Source organism: Microtus pennsylvanicus, chromosome 10 (assembly GCF_037038515.1).
Source record: "Microtus pennsylvanicus isolate mMicPen1 chromosome 10, mMicPen1.hap1, whole genome shotgun sequence".
Taxonomy (NCBI): Eukaryota; Metazoa; Chordata; class Mammalia; order Rodentia; family Cricetidae; genus Microtus; species Microtus pennsylvanicus.
The window spans coordinates 20,565,046-20,587,759 of NC_134588.1; the positions used below are offsets into that span (position 1 = coordinate 20,565,046).

Below are 22,714 nucleotides of genomic sequence, written 5' to 3' on the forward strand. Positions count from 1 at the left end.
ACCTTGTGTGGACATATGGTGTGTATGTGTATACAAGTGAATGTGTTAGTATAGGCACATGTGTGACACAATGCTGTGTAGAGGTCAGAGGACAACTTCAGGTGTTGGCTCTTGATTTCCACCTTGTTTGAAATGGGGTCTTTTGTTACTTGTTACTGTGTATGTCTGACTGCTGGCATGTACACTTCCTGGGATTTTCTTGTCTGCCTCCCATCTCATTGCAGGAGTGCTGGAATTACAGATGCATGCACTTCCATGAGTGACCTGATGTGTGTCATGGGGATTCACACACATGTCCTCATACTTGTGTGGCAAGTGCTTTGTTCACTGGGCCATCTCCTCAACCCATAGTATCATAGTTAGCATTAGTAAATGTTCCATTGCCTAGAACAGAAGACAAATCAATGGAATTTAGCAGAGTAGGAAGGATTCTTGGTGGAAGAGGTGTGACCTTATAGATGTGGTAGTAGAGTATCTGGAAGTCCATATGGAGGGATGGGAAGAACAAGATCAAGCAGAAGAGAAATATTAGTTACAGTGTACAATAGCCTGGTTCGTGTAGAGCAGTGGTTCTCAACCTATGGGTTGTAACCCCTTTGGGGACGTCCAATGACCCTTTCACAGGGGTCACCTAAGACCATCAGAAAACACAGGTATTTAAATTATGATTCATAATGGTAGCAAAATTATAGTTGTGAAGTAGCAAAAAAAATAATTTTATGGTTGAAGGACACCACAACATGAGGAACTGTATTAGTGGACACAGCGTTAGGAAGATTGAGAATCACTGATGTAGAGAAAATTGAGACATGCACGTTTCAAAATTAAAGACAAAATGTTACTTATCCGACTTTCATTGTTAGAACCTCTGTGGGTGTTCTGTTAGGTCACTAAGGCAAATGCTTTTGCATATTTATTTATTTATCCATTCAGTTCCTATCCTACAGGAGGATCTGGATGGAATGAGTTAGGTTTGTTTTTTTATTTTTGCTGTCTCATTTCTTCATTTAGTATTCACTGTACTAGTAGACTCTAACTATATGTAGTAATATATGTTGAAGGAGTTCTTGAATGGGTACAGGAGTTTAAATAATGTATTGGTTCTTACAGGTTCCATTTGGTCCCTTGCTGGAGCGATGCTCTATGCTGTCTACATTGTGATGATCAAGAGAAAGGTAGACAGAGAAGATAAATTGGATATTCCAATGTTCTTTGGCAAGTATATGTTTAACCTTTTCGATTATTTACTTGAAATGATAAATTCATAAGTTATTTTTTGAGAGAGTATGGAGACTTTTTTCCTCCTCCATATGACTTCTCCCTCCCTCCCTCTCCTCCCTCCCTCCCTCCCTCCCTCCCTCCCTCCCTCCCTCCCTCCCTCCTTCCTTCCTTTTTTTGGAAATCTTATGAATTCCAAGGTCTCTCGCTGAACCTTCTGGGCCTCACAATTCAGCGAGACTAACTGGCCTGTGGGTCCTAGAAAGCCATGTCTGCATGACCCAGAGCTGAGAATACAAGTGAGCACCACATGGGTGCTGAGGACTGCACTCATGTTTGAGCAGCAAGCACTTTACTGAGCTATCTGCCCAGCCAAACTGCAGTCAACAGTCACCAGGTGCTGATGCTGTTTTTCGCTGGAATTGACCTGTTTGTAGAACTAATCTTCAAACCAACACAAGCTCCAATTAAGCAACCCACTGAAGCCCTTTTTGAGATGTCACATTTCTAATAGTGTTATCAAGTTTGGAAAATTGAAATCAGCCATGATTTTAACCTGTGTCTCTTTTATACTCAGGTTTTGTAGGTCTGTTTAATCTGCTGCTCTTATGGCCAGGGTTCTTTGTACTTCATTATACTGGCTTTGAGGACTTTGAGTTTCCCAATAAAGTGGTACTTTTGTGTATCGTTATCAACGGCCTCATTGGAACAGTTCTTTCCGAGTTTCTGTGGTTATGGTAGGTCCTGTTACTTCTGCAGTTCATTTGTTTCACTTTGTTGACTTTGGATCTTTCCGTGTCTTCTGAGATCTGAAGATCCCTTCCACATTGGTACTTGTAATTGAATATATTTATTCTGATAAGAGCAGGGACTTTGATTTTTAACTTTTGTGGGCCCATCACAAAGAGGATACATAAAAAGAAGCTCAGATGTTTGTTTCCTAAATGTGTGAATATACTATGCAAACTAATACTGTCCTGCTTTCCTTCCTGCTGTTGTGATGAACACTGACCAAAAGTGACTTAGGAGAGGAGAGAGTTTCCTTAACTCACACTTCCAGGTCACAGTCCATCACTGAGGGAAGTCAGGGAAGACCTGCCTATATTAATCATCAGTTAAGACAATTTCTTAACAGACATGACACAGGCCAACCAATCCCTTACTTAAGACTTCCTCAGGTGACTCTAGGCCAGTGGTTCTCAACCTTTGGGTTGTAACTCCTTTGGGGATCCAAAAGACCTTTTTAAAAGGGTCACATATAAGATATCCTGCATATTAGATATTTACCTTACAATTCATGACAGTAGTAAAGTTACAGTTATGAAGTAGCAATGGAATAATGTTATGGTTGGGGGTCTCCACAGCATGAGAAACTGTATTAAAGCATTGCAGCATTGGCAAGGTTGAGAATCACTGGTCTAGGCTGTGTTGAGAGCTGAAGCTAAATAGGACAACATAAATTGTTTAAGTTGGGGCTGGAGAGATGGCTCAGTGGTTAAGAGCATCGCCTGCTCTTCCAAAGGTCCTGAGTTCAATTCCCAGCAACCACATGGTGGCTCACAGCCATCTGTGATGAGGTCTGGTGCCCTCTTCTGGCCTGGAGACATACACGCAAAACAGAATATTGTATACATAATAAATAAATAAATATTAAAAAAAATAAAAAAAATAAATTGTTTAAGTTTGTAAAAATGCTTTCAAGGTGTTAATTTACATGTATGAAATTAGCAATCAATAAATAAAAGATACATTTTTAAAGCATAGTGTTGGGGTCTGTGATGATAGCTCAGCTATAAAGTACTTGCTGCACTAACATGAAGATCTGAGTTCGGGTGTCTAGGCAGTGTGGAATGACATGGGAGCACAGAGATGGGGAGAGCCATGGAACTCGCTTGCCAGCTAGTCTAGCTGAATCATTGACCTGGGTTCAGTGAGAGAACTAGTCTCAAAAATAAGGTGAAGAGTGAAACAGACACTGAATGTTGACCTGTGGTCTATACATACACACGTGTACATATACCTGAGTGCACATGTACACACATGAACATGTATATATGAACACGTGAAGATAGTGTTATACAAATGAAAGTAGCCATGGACTAGTGGACACAATATGTTTTAATATGAGAGTTCATGGATTCTTAGTGCAACTCCAGGGGTGTTGCTTACTTAGGGAGCTTGGGAATATTCGGTTGTTCCCAGGCTTCTTTTGCGTTGTTTATATTTAGAACTTTACAGATGGATGAGTCAGAGGTGGAAATCATGAATGGATCAGTTGGGATGCTAGCATACTATATATGTTAGACTTTTTCTCATTTAAGGACCATAAGTTTGAACACAGTATCCCATATGGAGTTTGTCAGACGTCCATTATAGTTTTAGTACTGTTTCTGTCAGATTGAAGTTTTCAAAGAGCTGGGCCTTATGGCATAAGCTTATCACTTTCTTAAAGTTTGTGTATGATTTCAGTTTAAATAATGCCATTTGATGGGGGCTAGAGAGATGTTTCTGTGTTTAAGAGTGCATGCTGGTCTTGCACAGGACCTGAATTCAGTTCCCAGCACCCATATTGGGAAGCTTACCACTGCCAGCTTCAGAGGGATCCCACATCCTTGTCTGGTCCCTAAAAGAACTGCATTCATCTTTTCAGACCCACTCGTATACATAATTTAAAAATTAGCTTTTTATTTTCATTTTTATTGAACAAAACTGACAAAAAGCATTAATGAAACAAAAATAAGACTGTACCAACAAACATTGAAGTATTTGTAAGAAAATTTAAAGATTAAAAAGGCAGCAAAGGGAAAAAATAGTTTTTAAAATCTAAAGAAAGGTAATGTGGTTTTGTTAGGTATCATCAAAAAAATCTAAAAACTCTGCTCAGTAATTTTTAAATTAATGAAATTATATATATATATATATATATATATATATATATATATATATATATAAAATTGAGTAATATATGCAAACAGATCTTAAAAATAGTATACAGCACCCAGAACACTGTAACTCCATACTTGTATTTAATAGTCAAGGACAAACTTTGGAGTCATTTTAGTAATTATTATTTTTTTTATATCTCTGTCCATACACAGCTTTCACCTCTGCTTGTGATCTCTCTGGCACATATTATAGGATAGGAACTTAGTTTAATTTGTTGGGTGCATTTAAAAAAATGTTTATAATATAGAAGTTATGTTTCCTTTCTTCTTCTCAGGGGCTGCTTTCTTACCTCATCGTTGATAGGCACACTTGCACTAAGCCTTACGATACCTCTCTCCATCATAGCCGACATGTGCATGCGAAAGGTAAGCCTGGCTCTTCCTGAGGTGCTCTAGGACCCCGTGACAGCTAGATAATAAGGGGGTCGTATGGATGATACTTGATGCTTCTCCCTGCCTCTGAGAGGGACTCGAGCACATAGAAATAGAAATAGAAATAGTAGGGCTGAGGAAATGACTCAGCCAATAGAATGGCTCTGCCAACTTGAGGACTGGAGCTTGATCCTCAGAATTCATGTTAAAAAAAAAGCCAGGAGTAGTGTTGCGCTTGTAACCCCAGTGCTGGGGAGGTGGAGACAGGAGGAATCCCAGGGCTCACTGACTAGTCAGCGTAGCCCACAGGGAGAGTTCTAGGTCAGTAAATAATTCTTTCAGAAAACGTCACCTAAGGAAAGGCAGCTGTATCATTTAGGGTTTCTACTGCTATGAAGAGACACCATGACCACGACAACTCTTATAAAGGAAAACATTTAATTGGGGTTTGAGAGGTTTAGTCCATTATCTTCATGTGGGCATGCAGGTTAGCTCCAGTGGTTGCTTAACACTGCCATAGAAGTGAACTCCAGGAGGAGGATGTGGTGTCATGGTGAATGCTCACCTCTGTTGCACTTAGCCGAGGTGTCCCTGCCCTCTTAAATGAAGTTCTGCTCTGGACATGGGGATTCTGGTAATGAATTATGGTGCAGAAGTAACACTCAGGGGCATCTCTGGCTGCAGCCTAGAGAAATGGGAAGTTTCTTTTCTCCCCCCCCCTATTTTCTTTTCTTGAGCTTGGGTCTCACTGTATTACCCTGGCTGGTCTGGAACACACTACATTGATCAAGCTGGCCTTGAACTCACAAGGATCTGCCTCTGCCTCCCAAGTATTGGAATTAGAAATAAGTGCTACCTCACCCTATGAAAAGTTTCTTTAGTGCTTCTAAGGGTGGCAGAGGAGAGAGGTGTGCCTTTGCCTAAAGCTGCAGGAGGGAGACAGCCACTTAACTCTGCATGTGGAATTTGAATATTTTAAGTCATAAGTAATCATAGGGTACATGTGTGCTGGCTTAATACAGTTTGAAAATGGAAATATTTGAAAGCTACATGCTTCTAGTGTTTTCTAGTAACCTTATTTTTAGTACTATTTTTAATTTGGTATTTATACCTTATGGATAAAGGCAAAATGCTCTCAGTCATGTGGATATTCTTTATTTAAAATGGTTCTTTAGGGATAGGAGGTGGCTCAGTGGTTATGAGCACTTACTGCTCTTACAGAGGACTGGGTTCCGTTCCTATCGTGCATCTTACAACCACCTGTAAATCCAACTGCAGGTGATTCAACACCCTCTTTTGGCCTCTGCTATTCTCTGTACACATGGGATGCACATCCATACACTCAGGCACACACATATACACTTAAATAAATAAATATTTACAAAATAATTCTGTGCTGATATTTGTAGATTAGTAGATGTTCTGGTAATCATTCCAAAAAAATGTTACATTTTATCAGAACTTTGGTAGCTAACTGTGGCTTCTCCGTTTCTCTTTATGAGGACTCATCCCTGAGTGTTGTGTGGGTCACTGAGCCTCTGTGTGCGTGTACTGTGCAAATTGGTTTGTATGTCAGAGGATTATTTTGTGTTTTCTCGAAAGCCTTCACCAAATACATCTTTCTCATGAAACTTTTCTTTTTTAATGGTGGTGTTAAATGGGCCACCATGTGCTTTCCAGCATTGGGAGTTTTGCCTGTGAAAACTCCCTTTTCCTTTCTTTTCTATGCATGTGTGTTTGAGTGAGTACATATGTGCACATGTGTGTATGCAGAGGCAACACAAGAGTATCTCCTTGGACCCTGAGGTTTTCTAAGTAGACTAGCTGGGGAGTGGGCTCAGAGATCCTCGTGCCTCCATCCCCAGTACTAGGATTTCAAGTGTGCACCACCTTGCCCAAGATTTTTATTAGGGTTCTGGGGATCACCCAGAATTTTTATTAGGATTCTGGGGATCAAATTTAATTTTTCAAGCTTATAAAATCAAGCACTTCATTGAGTCATCTCTTATCCCGTATTTTCCTCTGTAACTCTCAGAAGAGAACAAATAAGTGCTTTTCCGTAAGCAAACAGGAATGGCCACTTCCTTTTGTAAAACAGATCACCACTGTGTCCCTTGTCAGCCTCAGCAGTCAGTACAGGCTGCTTGGAAAATTGTTTTGGATACTTTAGTCTGATCTAGATACTAAGGGTAACTTATCAACACAAAGGCTTTTAAGCTTTTTATTATCTTCAGTTTTTTGAGGACCTTGATCAGTGAAGGATAAGAGAGAGGATCAAGTTGCATCAGAGGGCTTGTTAGTGCTGAAGCCGCGCCTCGCCTGCTCTTGTTCACTTGGTCAGAATTTAATTCTGAACTTCTTTTTTCAGTTGTGTGTGTGCACTCACATGCATTTGTGCCAGAGTATATATGTGGAGGTCAGAGGACAACCCCCAGGAGTCAGTTCTCTCCGTCCACTGGATGGGTCCCCAGCATGAATGATGTTGCCAGGCTTGGCTGCTTTACCTTCTGAGCTAGCTCTCTGGCCCTGATTCTAAACATGTTTTCATCTGTTGATGGGGAGATTACCAGTTTTTGTTGTTATATTTTGAATTTGTGGAGCTCTTAGAGCACTTGTTGCTCTTCCAGAGGGTTTGAGTTCAAATTCCAGCATCCATGTCAGGCAGGCTCACAATATCCTATAACTCCAGCTTCAGAGGATCAAATGCCCTCTTCTGGGTCCTGTTGACACCAGCAGAGATACACATACACATGACCAAATAACTAAATAGATCTTTAAAATTATGAGTAATAACTGGGCGGTGGTGACTCATGTGTTTAATCCCAGCACACAGGAGGCAGAGGCAAGTGCATCTCTGAGTTCAAAGCTGACCTGGTCTACAAAGCAAGTTCCAGGACAGCCAGGGCTGTTACTCTGTCTAAAAAACCAAAAAGGACTCAAATGAGAAATAATTAAAATTTGTTAACAAATTACTGATAGGCTTACAAAAGTTATCTGTAAGGGTTTCACTTGGTTTTAACACTAAGAACTGTGATGTAACTGTTAACACAGCTGTAACATAATGTTTATTTCAAATCTGAAATTTTGAAGATAGTGTTGGAAACTGAGGAAGAAAATTCCTCTTGTCAGCAGGAGTGACCATTACAGAAGAAATTGGTACCATGGTGCTGGAGTCAAAAACCCCATTTGTGGACATTTCCACTCTGGGCACTGCTCCCAGTAAATACTGGGATAACTCTGCTGCAGTTTTTTTTGCCCATTTTTTAATGCAATAAGTATTTTTACTAGTTGTTTAGGCAAGTAGAATTATAAATTGAAGTCCTAAATCCTTTTATATAATAATACTTCATAACGTATTATCAGTATTTTGTCTATCTTCTTGATATTTTAATGTGTATTAAAGGTAAAAATTGCCTTAATGATAATTTTGAGGTTTTATTTTAATCTTTTGTTTTAGGTGCAGTTTTCTTGGTTATTTTTTGCAGGCGCTATCCCTGTGTTTTTTTCATTTTTTATTGTTACTCTCCTATGCCATTATAATAATTGGGATCCTGTGATGGTAGGAGTCAGAAGAATTTTTGCCTTCATATGCAGAAAACATCGAATTCAGAGGTATGTTTTATCCCACAAAGTTTTTTTTTTAAGTTTGTGTGTATACATTCATTCATTCGTGTCTGCATGCACCTACGTGTGTGTACATGCATAAGAAGAGACCCGAGGTCAATGTCAAATTGTCAAAGTTTTCCCTAAGCTCCACCTTAGTTTTTGAGTGTTTCACTGGTTAGCTAGTTGGGGTTGCCTGGATCAGTTTAACTAGGCTGGCTAGCAGCGAGACCCAGGGACCCTGCTCTCTCCACCATTGTGACTGCAATGTTTCTGTCTTGCCTGGAAATCTTATATGGGTTAGGGGTGATTGAGTTTACATCTCTTTATGCTTGTGAGGCAAGCACTTTGCTAGCCAAGCCTTATCCCAGCCCCTAGTTTGTTCTTGAGAGAGAGTTTTACCATGTAACCCTTGCTGGCCCTAAACTCCTGATCCTCATGCCTGTCAGCTCTGAGCATTGGGATCACAACATAGAAGAACAATGTTTGCAGCTGGGTGTGGCTGTTTTCTTGTAATCGTAGCAACTCAGGAGGACCAGTAGCATTCTGAGGTTGGGGCCACTTGGGCTACAGAGGGAGACCCTGTCTCAATAGACAAAACAACAGTGGTGGGTTGGCTGAGAAAACTGAGAATCACCACAGTGGCCTGGCTTTTAGGGATTTTGACAGGAATTGTTGAAAGAATGAATTATATAATTTTTGTTGTTTAAGGAAAAAGATGCATTTGAATCCTTCGGATGGTGAGATAATTTCACTGCTAATTTTTAGGAAGCAAGTGTTTTGGTATGCAGGTGGTATGTAATTTAAACATAGAAAACTTTGATTTGGGTGCAGTTCATAATAGAATATATTAGCACTGTCTTACATTTTTCTTTTCTTTTTTTAAATTGATTTTTATTGAGCTCTACATTTTTCTCTGCTCCTCTCCCTGCCTCTCCCCTCCCCCTCAACTCTCTTCCAAGGTCTCCATGCTCCCAATTTACTCAGGAGATCTTGTCTTTTTCTACTTCCCACATTTTCTTTTCTAAGTTTCTTTTTAAGAGATAAAGCTTTTTATATTGCATTTCAAAAACATGAGGGAAATTGCTGGTTCACTGTATCTTGACCTCCCGTTTTCAGACAGGGTAGTAGGCCATTTCTGAAGGTTTCTTTTTTTTCTAAAGCTTTCTTAACTGTTGCCTTTTTATTAGAGTTCCAGAAGACAGCGAACAGTGTGAAAGCCTCATCCCTATGCACAGCGTTTCTCAGGAAGATGGAGCTACTTAGCTGCTGTTGTCTGTAGTCCAGGTGTGTATGTGAGCCAGCCCCAGACCAGTTCCTCATGATATTCTTGAGAACATTCAAGTATTCAGATGTGGCAGGTTGACCCACCCTTCCTTCCTTCCTTCCTTCCTTCCTTCCTTCCTTCCTTCCTTCCTTCCTTCCTTCCCTCCCTCTTTTCCTCCCTCCCTCCCTCCATCTTTCTTTTTTGAGACAAGATCTCTCTATGTAGCCCTGGATAGGCCGGAGCTTGCTACGTGGACCAGGGTAGCCCAAACTCACAGAGATCCCTCTGCCTCTTCCTTCCAGAGTGTTGGGATTAAAGTTGCATAACAACATCCTGTTCCTGCAGGAGATTTTTTAGAGTGAGTTGCTTTAAGTGGCTCAAAGTGCTACAGCCCCTGGAATCAAACCATGTAACTTGAGGGCCAAGGCTTGTGGGGATTTCTGTCCCACCCAATACCCCACAGCAGGCAAGCCTAAAGAAAATCACACAGAGGTCTCCGTAAGTTATAAAACTGATTGGCCCATTAGCTCAGTCTTCTTATTAGCTCTTGTAGCTTATATTAACCCATTATTCTTATCTATGTTAGCCACATGGCTTGCTATCTTTCACAGCCGGGGCAGGTCACATGTTGCTTCTTTGGCTGGACTGGAAGAAATGGGCTTCCCTCTTCCCAGAATTCTTTTGTTCTCATTGCCCCACCTCTACTTCCTGTTTGGTTGACCCACTTATACTTCCTGCCTAGTTAATCAGCATTGTCTGTAGAATACAGATAATTCTCTCGCACCAAAAACACATAGGTTCCAGATCTCCAGGTTCTTTCACAGCTGGCAGTGTGACACTTGGGGAGCTTCCTGGCCTCTTTGAGCCTGTTTCCTTGATTGGAAAGTGGCACTGTGCTAGAACGATCTTACAGGTGTTGAGTTCAAAGTGCAACAATAGTGCCTTTCCCAATTAGATACCAGTGAATTTTAACTCTGTGTATGTCCATGTGCATTCATGTGTTCATGTATCTTCTGGCCAGAGGTTGACATCTGTTCTCCCCTTTATTATTCTCAACAGTCTCTTACTGAACCTGAACTTCACTGGTTCAGCTAGATTGTCTGGCTAGGAAATCACAGGAATCCTCCTGTCTCCACCTCCCAGCGCTGGGATTACAGGCATGTGCTGCTGTGCCTGGCTGTTTATGTGGGTTCGGGATCTAAACTCAGGTCCTCACACATATGTAGCAAATACTTTACAGACTGAGTCATCTGTCCAACCTCTTATTCCATTTTTCTTTATGCTAAATCATTTTATCTAATGATAAACTTTAGAAAAATATTTTCTCTTACTATACAACAAAGAAAACATAAAATATTTTAGAATGAATCAGTCTCTTCCCCCTTCCCACTTTATGTGTGTGCATGTCGTGTGTATGTATGTGTATGTGAGAGAGACAGAGTGAGAAAAAGTGTGTGTGAGAGAGAGACAGAGAACTTCAGTTTCCTTATGGAAACATGGTGAGGGGTTATTTTTAAGAGCATGAGCAACTGCCAGTGGCTACAGCACTGAAGAAATGTCTTTTTCTTCAGCAGACACTAACTTCCCATAGTTCCTTCAGTAGGGGTGGAGCCAAATGTTAACTGCCTAGAAACCCACGTTGTAGCTGATTCCCTTGGACTTGCCTATCTCTTTGCAGATTGTGCTATCGTCTCTGTTGCTTATCTGTCTAGCTTTCCATCTCCAGTTGGCAAACATTTTCATTGAGATAGATGAGGATCTCTACTCCCACACCACATTTGCATCCTGATTCCAAGTCATTCTGGCCTCTCCATCTTCTGGTGGGCATGGTGACACATGATGTAAACCCAGCTTTTGGGAAGTAGATGCAGGAAGAGATGAAGGTCATCTTCCACTACACAGTGAGTTTGAGGCCAACCTGGACACATGAGACCATGTCTCAGAAAACAAAAGCAAACAAGAAACAATAGAACAAACAGAAACGTCCCACTACTTCTGGATAGTTGCTGCATACTTTGGGATAGCTCAATATAACGTGCTTATGTTTTTATGACTAAATAAGAATTAAAATTCTTCCTGATATTTTCTCTAGTGCTTTTCTTGCTACTGTGTTTAGAGAATGAACTTTGAAGTTTTTCTTTTGTATAAGCACAGGGAAGCCTGGCTGCATAGCTGACATTCTGTGCGATATGTACCCGATTCCTGCTATCTATTACCGCCTCACCCTTTCTGGCTTGGCTGTATTTCTTCACGGCTACCCAAGGGTTGATTGCCATTCTTTGTTCTCTTTGTTTATGTAGTTCATTCCTTTTAAGGAATTGCCTTTTATTATCTGTTGTCTTTTAAGTGAGGCTTGTGGAACAGGTGTGCCATCTTTAAACTAAAAATGATAGGGCTGGAGAGATGACTCAGTGCTAGGAGTGCTTGGGGCTCTTGCAGAGAACCTGAGCTTGGTTCCTAACACACATCTCAGGCATCTCACTATTGTGTGATGCTTTACTCTTTTGACTTTTTGAGGGGCCCACCACCCACCTCCAAATAAATCACACACAGAGGCTTATTCTTAGTATGGGTGCCCAGCTTTAGCTTGGCTTGTTTCTTGCTAACTTTTCTTAACTTAATTTAACCCGACCACCTTTTGCCTCTGAGTTATCTGAAGGCGTAAGTCACAAACAATGCCACACCAGTTTGGAATTATGATTAATAGGGTGGTATTTATTTAAAGGGGAAAAAACTTACAGATCACTGTCAGCCCTCTGCGTAACCAGGAAGGAAGTCAAGTCACCGGCGGAGCAGGAAGTGAAGAGAGAGAGGAGAGGGAAGTGGCCGCTTTTTTAAAGGGAGAGAGACCACGCCCCAAGGGGCTGGTATCTCAGCGGCAATAGGCTGGAGGAGTGGGAGGACCTCCCGTAACACCTCCCCCTTTTGTTTAAATAAGAGAGTTCTAAACCTACTATGAAATTATATACAATAAGTACAAATATCCTATTCTAACTAGCTTAGGTCTTGTATAATAAATAACTTGGCCAAGTCATGAGAGAAAGGTAACTACATCTATATAGTCTTCAACCCCATCAAAGATCTGAGAAGGGAAATAATGTTACTTGGTTAATTAGGAAGTTCAATAAAACAACTTCCAAAACATGCAACAAATCACAGAGACAACTAGCTACCTAGGCAATCACCCAAAGTCACATTAGCAGCGTTGAAGCAACCAACTTTGGCTAAGGCCTAACATAACTGACACACCATTTTCAAAGGCAAGCAACTTTTCAAAACTATCTTACCCTGTCTTGGCAGGATAAGACAGCCCTGTTTTATCCATTGATGCACGCTCTGTATCTTTGTCAGTGGTTGAGGTATGGGCATTTCTTTGCCCCAAGGCCAGTTCTGCCAAAAGGAAAGGCTCCAGGTGGAGTGTCTTTGGTGCTCAACATTCTCTCGGGAATAGAGTGGTGTTGCCAGGAGCAATTGTGTCTCACTACCACAAAACTCTGAGTTAGATTAAAGGCCATTTTCTACAGCTCTTTGAAGAAGTTGAAGATTATCTATCTATACTGAGTATAATCTCTATATATCTAAAGAACCTGATTAGTCTAATTATAAATGACAAACTTAGATGACTATTAGTCTATATAATTCTCAATATCTATCTAACTTAAAGATTAAGACAATAAACAACTGTGAAACAAATGAGGACAATGACCTCCAAATATAAACAATGTACAAATATACATTGCAGTAGGTAAATATATATCAATACACAAACATTATATAAGTATCTTAATCAGAGGTAGAAATGTACACAGCAATATGGTAAATATATACAATACAATATATGTCAATACATAAAAATGTTTTAAACAAGGTAGAAAAATGCATGCATACAATAGTCAATATAATTTAACTTTGTATCAATATACAAGAATCTATACCAATATATTTGTCTAAAAACAGTAACTCACAATTACAAATCTATTATCCCATCATCCCTCTTTTTTTTTTTTTTTCAAAATGATCCCTGAGCTTATAAAATTCCTCCCCCAACCCTCAATCGTATACTAATTATAATCAACCCCTAAATGATGTCCCTAAACCCAAGGGCAAACTTTACTGGGAGAGGGGACGTCGTCCTCTAGAATTACTTCCAGCTGTCATGGGGGCGACGTTCTTTCTGGGGGATCCTGTGAAAGTAAAATGATGGTTAAATTTCAAGATCAATGTCTTTTAAAATTGCCAATAGTCTCTGAGTATTTTGTGCAGGTCTGGCCAAAATGTTGTATAAGATGTGCACCATTTCAGCTAACCAAGTTGGAACTGTCTTGTGCAGCTGATACCCAAAGCAGGTCTTGTTGTAGCGCTATCAGTATCATGACGTCATATCAACCAGGTGGTGTTGTTGTTGTGGGGCCCCATCTTCTTCCTGGAAACTTCAAATGTCACTTCAGGAAAAACTCATTGTTCATTATGAGAAACTTAAGCATTAATCATATAGACATATATATATATATTCAATGAAAGACATGATAGATATATTCAATGAAAAGTATGATAGATATGAAGAAAAGCAAAGATGTTTTCTAAACTCATATTTCTTTCTGTCCCACATCATGGCTCTTGACATGAGACAGAAACTCCAGAAACTCTGGGTTTTTCTCTTACTAACAGGCTTGGAATTGGAGAGGGACTGAGCCAGAGTCCAACTTCAAAACCAGCTTTATAAATTTAGAAATATGGTTTAATATTACTTACACAACCCATTCAGTTTTCTTGATATTTCCTATCGGGCAGGTATTTTTCCATCTGTCAGTATCCAAACATCCAGGGTCCCTTGAATTTCTCAAAGATGAGTGTTTTCCTGTGGAGATAAGAACAGAACCCTGCCCCCATTCTATATGTTTTTCTTACCACCTGTATGAATATCATCATTATGGATGAGTTGTCATTTCTCCTTTCCAAGAGGTTTCTCTTCTTCAAATCGAAACTTTATTAATTTTGATGGTATCCACAATTTTTCTTCTCCTGTGGAAACAAGAGCAAAACCCCTTCCCCAACGTAGCACATCTCCTGGCTTCCACTGAGAGGTCAGCACATCTTTGAAATAAATCGGTTGATTTAGTTCAGCAGACTTTTCCATTATCCAATGTCTCTCTGCTGCTGTCGTTCCTTTCTCATTAGCGTTAAGAAAATTCAAGGTTAATAAAGCATTATGTAATCTATTTCTGGGGGTATTTTCGGTCCCTTTCTGTTTGTTCAGCATATCCTTTATAGTACGATTTGATCTTTCTATAACTGCCTGACCTGTAGGATTATTTGGTATACCTGTAATGTGTTTTATATTATAATAATCAAAAAAGCGTTTCATTTTCTTAGATACATATGCTGGACCATTATCTGTCTTTATTTGCGCAGGTATACCCATGATGGCCATAACTTCCAATAAATGTGTGATTACTGAATCAGCCTTTTCTGAGCTCAGGGCAGTAGCCCATTGAAAACCTGAATACGTGTCTATGGTGTGGTGTACATATTTTAATTTACCAAATTCTATAAAGTGGAACACATCCATCTGCCAGATTTCATTTCTCTTAGTGCCCTTTGGGTTACTCCCTGCAGGCAACGGTGTTTGATTATAGAAAGAACAAGTAGGACATCTCTTTATAATGTCCTTAGCTTGTTGCCAAGTAATGGAAAATTCTTTCTTTAGGCCTTTACTATTGACATGATGCTTCTTATGAAATTCTGAGGCCTGCAACACACTTCCAATCAATAATTGATCAATCTCAGCGTTGCCTTGGGCTAGAGGACCAGGCAGACCTGTATGGGACCGGATGTGTGTTATGTACATCGGACAAAGCCTGTTCCTGATTATGTCTTGTACCTGGATAAACAATGAAGTCAACTCTGTGTCATCTGGTATAAATTCAGCGGTTTCAATATGCAAGATAACTCTTTCTGCATATTGTGAATCTGTAACTATATTAAGAGGTTCTTTAAAATCCCTTAGCACCATAAGAATGGCATATAATTCTGCCTTCTGGACAGAATTATAAGGGCTTTGTTCCACCTTACTCAATTCATCTGACTTGTAACCTGCTTTCCCTGATTTATTTGCATCAGTATAGAATGTACGGGCTCCAGTTATTGGAGCATCACGTACAATTCTAGGAAGAATCCAAGAAGTTCTTTTTATGAGGTTAAGTCTACCACTTTTGGGATAGTTGCTATTAATTTCTCCCAAAAAATTAGCACAAGCTCTTTGCCACGGTTCATTGTCTTCCCATAACTTTCTTATTTCTTCAGTAGTAAAAGGCACTATAATTTCTGCTGGGTCTATACCTGCTAGTTGACGAAGTCTCAGCTTACCTTTTATAATTAATTCAGAGACTTTTTCCACATAAGTTTTTAATTTTTTACTTGGTTTATTAGGTATAAATATCCACTCTAAAATAATATCTTCCCTCTGCATTAGAATCCCTGTAGGAGAAATTCTGGAAGGCAATATGACTAGGATGCAGCTAAGATTTGGGTTCACCCTATCCACATGTGCCTCCTGTAATTTTTCCTCAATCATTGTCAGTTCCTTTTCTGCTTCAGCTGTCAGTTTTCTTGGACTATTCAAATCTTTATCACCATCTAAGGTTTTGTTTAAATGAACTATTAGATCAGGTGTTATCCCAACAGCTGGTCGTAGACTGGAAATGTCTCCTAACAATCTTTGGAAGTCATTAAGAGTCTTTAACCGGTCTCTCCTAATTTGTGCCTTTTGCGTTTTAATTTTCTCTAACCCTATTCTGTAACCTAGGTAATTAATAGAATTTCCTCTTTGAATCTTTTCAGGGGCAATTTGTAATCCCCACCTAGGCAAGACTTTCTTTACTTCTTCAAACATCCTTTCTAAAGTATCTTTATTTGAATCAGATAACAAGATGTCATCCATGTAATGATAAATAATGGACTTGGGGAATTGTTTACGAATTATTTCCAATGGCTTACTTACAAAATATTGGCACAGTGTAGGACTATTGAGCATACCCTGTGGGAGGACAGTCCATTGATATCTCCTATTGGGCTGAGAATTATTATAAGTAGGCACTGTGAAGGCAAATTTTTCTCTATCCTTTTCTTGTAACGGTATAGTGAAAAAACAATCTTTCAAATCAATAACTATAAGAGGCCATCCTTTTGGTAACAGAGAAGGCAAAGGAATTCCAGATTGTAGTGAGCCCATAGGTTGAATTACTTTGTTGACAGCTCTTAGATCTGTCACCATTCTCCATTTACCAGATTTCTTTTTTACAACAAACACAGGAGAATTCCAAGGGCTGGTTGATTCTTCAATGTGGTGAGCATCTAGTTGCTCCTGCACCAGCTGTTCCAATGCCTGTAGTTTATCTTCAGCTAGAGGCCACTGTTTGATCCATATTGGCTTCTCAGTTAGCCATTTTAAAGGTAGGGCTGTTGGTACCTCTAAAGGTTTGGTATTTGCTGTATGTTCTTGTACAGCCTGAATGGCTAGTGACCTTTTTCCATAATACCTCATCATATACTTCCCAGAATTATGAGTTCCTGGAACTACAGGAATGTTAATCTGGGTATTCCATTGCTGTAGCAGGTCACGGCCCCATAAATTTATGGCAATATTGGCTATATATGGCCTTAGTCTTCCTATTTGCCCTTCGGGCCCTATGCATTCAACCCATCTTGTGCTTTGTTTTACACGAGATAGGGTTCCAATTCCCAGGAACTGAACATCTACCTCTTTAAGAGGCCAATTCGGATGCCAAGATTCTGGGGTAATGATACTTACATCCGCACCTGTGTCTAATAAGCCTTCAATAAAAGTGCCATTTATACAGACTCTTAGCTTTGGTCTTTGATCATTAATAGAAGTCTGCCAAAATATACGTTTACTCTGTCCAACTGGGTTTTTTGACTCATCCTCCACATGGATTTCATCATTTAGACCAGTATTACTTTTTACAGCAGAAATTGGAGCTTTTAATTTTCTTGGTGAGGCACGTTCTCCACTGTGACTGGGAATGACTGGGCCACTGTTGGCTTGGGGGCCTGCGAGAGGCCCCTCAAGGAGTTTCCCGACGGTATCGGGTTGCCTTGTTTGTCTGTTGTTGACCTGCATTCATTGGACCAATGTCGGCCTTTACCGCATCTCCTACATATACCTGAAGGCCTAGGTCTCCTATCTTTGTCATTCCCAGAGGAGATAATATTCCTAGAAATTCTGTGCCTGCAATCCCTTTTCAGATGTCCTAATTTACCACAATTAAAACACCTGGCAGTTTGATGTCTCCTCATTGCTGTGGAAATCGCTTCTCCTACCCAAGATTCATCGTTATAGCTAAACGTCTCAACATTCATCGTATGCTGAATCCATTCATCCATAGGTGCTGATCTAGACTTTAAAGGCCCAATTATCTTTTTGCATTCTATGTTTGCATTCTCAAAAGCTAGAGATTCAAGAAGTATTCGTCTAGCTTCTGGGTCTGTTACCCCTATGTCCAGAGCCTTAATTAATCTTTGCAAAAAGTCAATAAAGGGTTCTCTCTGTCCCTGCCTAATTCTGGTATATGATTCAACCCTTTTTGCTGGATCTTGTATCCTATTCCAAGCATTTAAAGCTGCTTGGTGACATAGACACAGTACTTCATCATCATAAAGAGCTTGGACCTGTGGATCAGCATATTCTCCTGCACCAAGAATTTGGTCTTGGGAAACCTCAATACCTTTTGCTCTTCCTTGCTGTTCCATATGTTTGGATTCTTCTCTGAAATAAATTCCAAACATCAAGGAAGGTCCATTATCTAAAACTGCAGACACTAACTGATGGAAATCATGGGGGGTAGCTCTAGCATTAGAAGCCCAAGTCCTTATCATTTCCTTTACGTATGCAGAGTGCAAGCCAAAATTAACAATAGCTTGCTTAATTTCTTTTAGATCATTCATTGCTATTGGCGTCCATCTAGCTTCTCTGACTCCCTTTGAGCCTTTAGAAGTTGACGCTTTGTCAGAATTAAGTATAGGGTATGCTGCTAAAACCTTTGGTAAGCCAGTTCTAATAGCTGGTGTTGGCATTGTATCCTGTCCTTGTGCCTTATTACTCTGTTCACCAGCTCCAATCATTTCTTCTATCATTTCAAGTCTTTTTATTATTGTCTCTTTTGAATCCTTAATCTCCTGACCTGCATGAGTTTCTAGTAAAGATTGTATGGTTCTTAGGAGTGCCATGATCTTCCTAAATGATAGAATATGCAAAAGAATACTAAAACCTAGTAACCAGTAAATTAAGTTATCCCCATAGTCATATAAACCTTGCATGATATAACCCATTGTATTGGTAACCAGAACAGTAAAATTCGCGTTGGAAACGGGAACTGCCATATTACCTATTATCCAGCAGGTGGCGCTGTTGCCAAGTCTCGACGAAAACACAGTCCTGTTTCAGAGTCCGCCTAGTATTTGTTAAAAACTGGAAAATGTAAGTTGCTCAACAAAGTAAATGTAATTAAATCAATTCCAGAGATGGAACCAGAAACCAGAATCCAGGGGTAGAGAAGAGCAACCTGGAAGCCGCTTATGCCTCCACGTGACAGAGTCACCCTGAGGGGTTGCAGCTTTCAGCAACCGCGTGCTCTGGTTCGCGTCACTTAAGAGCTGTGCTTGCAAGGGAGATTTAAAAACGACTCAGAAAAGAGCAAACCAGGCGGGCAGAGACTACGCGGGCCTGTGGAGTTTAAATCCACAGGCAGCGGCTGAGGAAGCAAGGGCTCCCGCCAAGCTGAACAAGCGCCCGCCAAGCCGAACTTGCGGCCGCCAAGCCGAACTTCCGGCCGCCAAGCCGAACTCGCGGCTGCGAGCCGGGAGAGGTTCTAAAACCAAACGTTGGGCGCCAAATGAAGGCGTAAGTCACAAACAATGCCACACCAGTTTGGAATTATGATTAATAGGGTGGTATTTATTTAAAGGGGAAAAAACTTACAGATCACTGTCAGCCCTCTGCGTAACCAGGAAGGAAGTCAAGTCACCGGCGGAGCAGGAAGTGAAGAGAGAGAGGAGAGGGAAGTGGCCGCTTTTTTAAAGGGAGAGAGACCACGCCCCAAGGGGCTGGTATCTCAGCGGCAATAGGCTGGAGGAGTGGGAGGACCTCCCGTAACAGTTATCTTTCTCTATTTCTGTATACTTTTCTTTGCTGCTTTCTCCATGGCTTGCTGTGTATCTGGGTGGCTGGCCCCCAGTGTCCTCCTCTTCTCATTCTCTTGCTCCTCCTCTTCCTCGTTTTCTCCTTCTATTTATCCTCTCTGCCTTCTGGCCCCGTCCATCCTTGCTCCTGCCTTGCTATTGGCCATTCATCTCTTTATTAGACCATCAGGTATTTTAGACTGACACAGTAGCACAGCTTCACAGAGTTAAACAAATGTAGTGTAAACAAAAGTCACACACCTGAAAGTAATATTCCCTAACAGCTCACAACTGCAGGAGATCCCATGACCTTTTTGGCCTCCTCGGGCACTGCATTCTTGTGTACACAGACACACAAACACAAATAGAAATAAAATCTTTAGCTTATAAATAACTGTGAAGGTGGTTATTTAGAGTGTCCTATGTCATCAGATTGTTCATGGGTTATCTTTCTGTGGAGTGCTCCTCATCACTCTCAGAGTCACATTCAGCTGCCGCCCCACCAGAATGTGTTCAGTGCTGGAAAAGCCAGAGAAAGCTGAGATAATGAAGACTAGAAAAGGTGAAGAACCATCAAGTAGCAAAGATTAGAACAGGCTGAATGGGGGCTTTGTTGCTACAGGGGTAACGGTAGAATATGCCAGAAATAAAACGTGAATGCTAGTACGCAGTACCCAACTAGTGTTGGTGTCAGACCTGCTGTTGCTATGAAACTTGTTTTTAGCTCAATGTTTATTTACTTGATGCTCAGAGTCTAACTTGAGGGACTTGGATTTCCTTCTATATGTGAGTTCCAAAAACTGAACTCCGGTCATCAGACTCAGTGGCAAGCACATTTTCACCCTAAACTATCTTACCAGCCCTGTCCTGAATTCTTAACTCAAGATCAAGTATCTAGTTACTAAATATAAGCATTGTGTATAATGGGTGTTTCAGCATTAAGATAATTTGCTTCTCAGACTCTGTGCTACAGAAAAGTGGGATGCCGTAAATGATAAATAACCATTTTTTGTATCCTTTTGTTTTTAGTGTAATGGAACATTCTACAGCGAAGAGACAATCTGGCAAGTTCTTTGTAGAAGTGTTTCAGTGCCTAGTCTGAACAATACCAGTTTCAGTTCTTTGAAACTCTAAATACATTTTCCTCATGTTGCTTTCTTCTTTTTCAAAATGAAGGATGTTCCATGTAGGTTGTGTGCAGTCCAGTTGCTCTAAAGGACCAACCTGCCTTACGTATCATCAGTTCAGTTCATGAAATCACTGGAGCAAATCAAGGAACACAATCTTTCTGGGGACTTAAACTCCTCATTCAAACTGCGTAGTACTCTTTCTGAGAAATCACCCGAGTAGGTGAGCATCCTCACAGGCAGACGCTAACCGGCATCACCTGCAGAGGTGCAGATTATAGTTTGAGTTTCGTAGATTGCAGAATAACCACACAGAAGAAATGCTAGTTAATGTCACATGTATGTTCATACAAAGCTGGTGGTGCTTTAGAGCACAGATGTTTGAGCAGAGATCTGGTCCGAGTGCACTCACTGTGTGATTCCCTCCCTGGTGTTTGGTGCCTTGTATCTTAAAAAATGTGACAAGCCCTAACGGTTTTAAAGGGGAAAAACTGCAGACTGGAAAATCACATATTTCTAAAGGCTGTGTGGCTATAAATTAGTTGAGAAAGCTCTGTTTAATTTAGAGTTTTAAAGAAATATTCTCTCTTCAATTAAGAAATTTTCATAATGGAATGGTTTAAATTGAAGTGATAAAGAATATTATTAGAATAAAATGTTTGTATATGTATTTGTGTATTAAAGATGTATCAAGTAATTTTGTATTTTTTCCACATATAAATTACTCTAAAACTGGGTGCTGCTTCCTTAAATAATCTTACTTTCCTAAGTAAATGTAAATGGTTAAAATAAAAAAAAAAAGACAAGGAGATACTCTGATGAAAAGATGACATTTGATTCTTTTGTCTGTCATTATTAAATCACGGGGCTGAGAGTTAACCTCAGGGCAGAGTGCTTGCCTAGCACACATGAAACCCTGGGTTCCATCCCCAGCCTGCATAAACCAAGCGAAGTGGTGCACACCTGTAATCCTAGCACGCAGGGTGGAGGCAGGAGGATCATGATTTCAGAGTCATGCATGGCTACATAGTGAATTTAAGGCCAGCCTTGGATAGTGAGGCCTATCTCAAAATCATATAAAATATTCCTGGAAACTCAGGACCGCGGGGGGTGCACCCACACTGAGACAATGGGGATGTTCTATCGGGAACTCACCAAGGCCAGCTGGCCTGGGTCTGAAAAAGCCTGGGATAAAACCGGACTTGCTGAACATAGTGGACAACAAGAACAATGGCACTGGGCTTTGTTTGATCCTACTGCACGTACTGGCTTTGTGGGAGCCTAGGCAGTTTGGATGCTGACCTTACTGGACCTGGATGGAGGTGGGGGTTCCTTGGACTTCCCACAGGGCAGGGAGCCCTGATTGCTCTTTGGGCTGACTAGGGAGGGGGACTTGATTGGGGGAGGGGGGATGGGAGGCGGTGGAAGGGAAGAGACAGAAAGCTTTAATAAATAAATAAATTTATATAAAAAACCATTCTCCAAATCATTTAATGAATCTCATTTTTAAAAATTCCCTTTATAGAGTTCCACTTTATACTGTTCACATACTTTAAATTGATCAGGTGTTAACCTGAATCTAAAATGAAGGTTAGCTGTCTTTCTGCTTAGTCCTGAGTCCACTGTATTATATTAATTTAAATAGCAGACAATCGTGTGTTTCATTTGGGGGCACAAGTAATTCTTATGCCAAAACCAATACTGGTTGGCAGGATAAAAGATGTACAAAGATGGGAAGATGTCTTAGTCAGGGAAGTGTGTGCCTTGCCTAGCATGTGGGTCTGGGTGAGACTCCAGAATTGATGTAAAAATAGCAGGCATGGTGGTGATGGAGAAAGGAGAACCCTTGGGGACTGCTGGCCCACTTGGTAAGGTCCAGGTCAGTAGAAGACCCTACCTCAAAAAACAAGTCATGGGGCCAGGGAGGTGATTCAGCTTGCTGCACAAGCCTGGTGAACTGACTTGGACCAAGAATCTCTGTAAAA

The 22,714-nt window shown here is 40.5% G+C and overlaps 1 protein-coding gene across 3 annotated transcripts in view; it reads left to right on the forward strand.

Annotated features, from left to right (window-relative positions):
- Slc35f5 (solute carrier family 35 member F5) overlaps positions 1–21,551 on the forward strand; it is a 41,094-nt gene extending 19,543 nt beyond the window's left edge. The window contains exons 11-16 of one of the 3 annotated variants that reach the window (XR_012912030.1): positions 1,111–1,215; positions 1,796–1,955; positions 4,439–4,529; positions 8,021–8,147; positions 9,329–9,425; positions 20,632–21,551. Coding sequence is in view for 2 of the 3 variants with exons in the window: in XM_075987764.1 (XP_075843879.1) it covers positions 1,111–1,215; positions 1,796–1,955; positions 4,439–4,529; positions 7,993–8,147; positions 9,329–9,404 (587 nt within the window). In the remaining variant the exon portion in view is untranslated. Of the gene's footprint in view, positions 1–1,110; positions 1,216–1,795; positions 1,956–4,438; positions 4,530–7,992; positions 8,148–9,328; positions 9,426–20,631 lie in introns of all 3 variants that reach the window. The other 2 variants (XM_075987764.1, XM_075987765.1) reach the window with 2 other exon arrangements.
- The last annotated feature ends 1,163 nt before the right edge of the window (positions 21,552–22,714 follow it).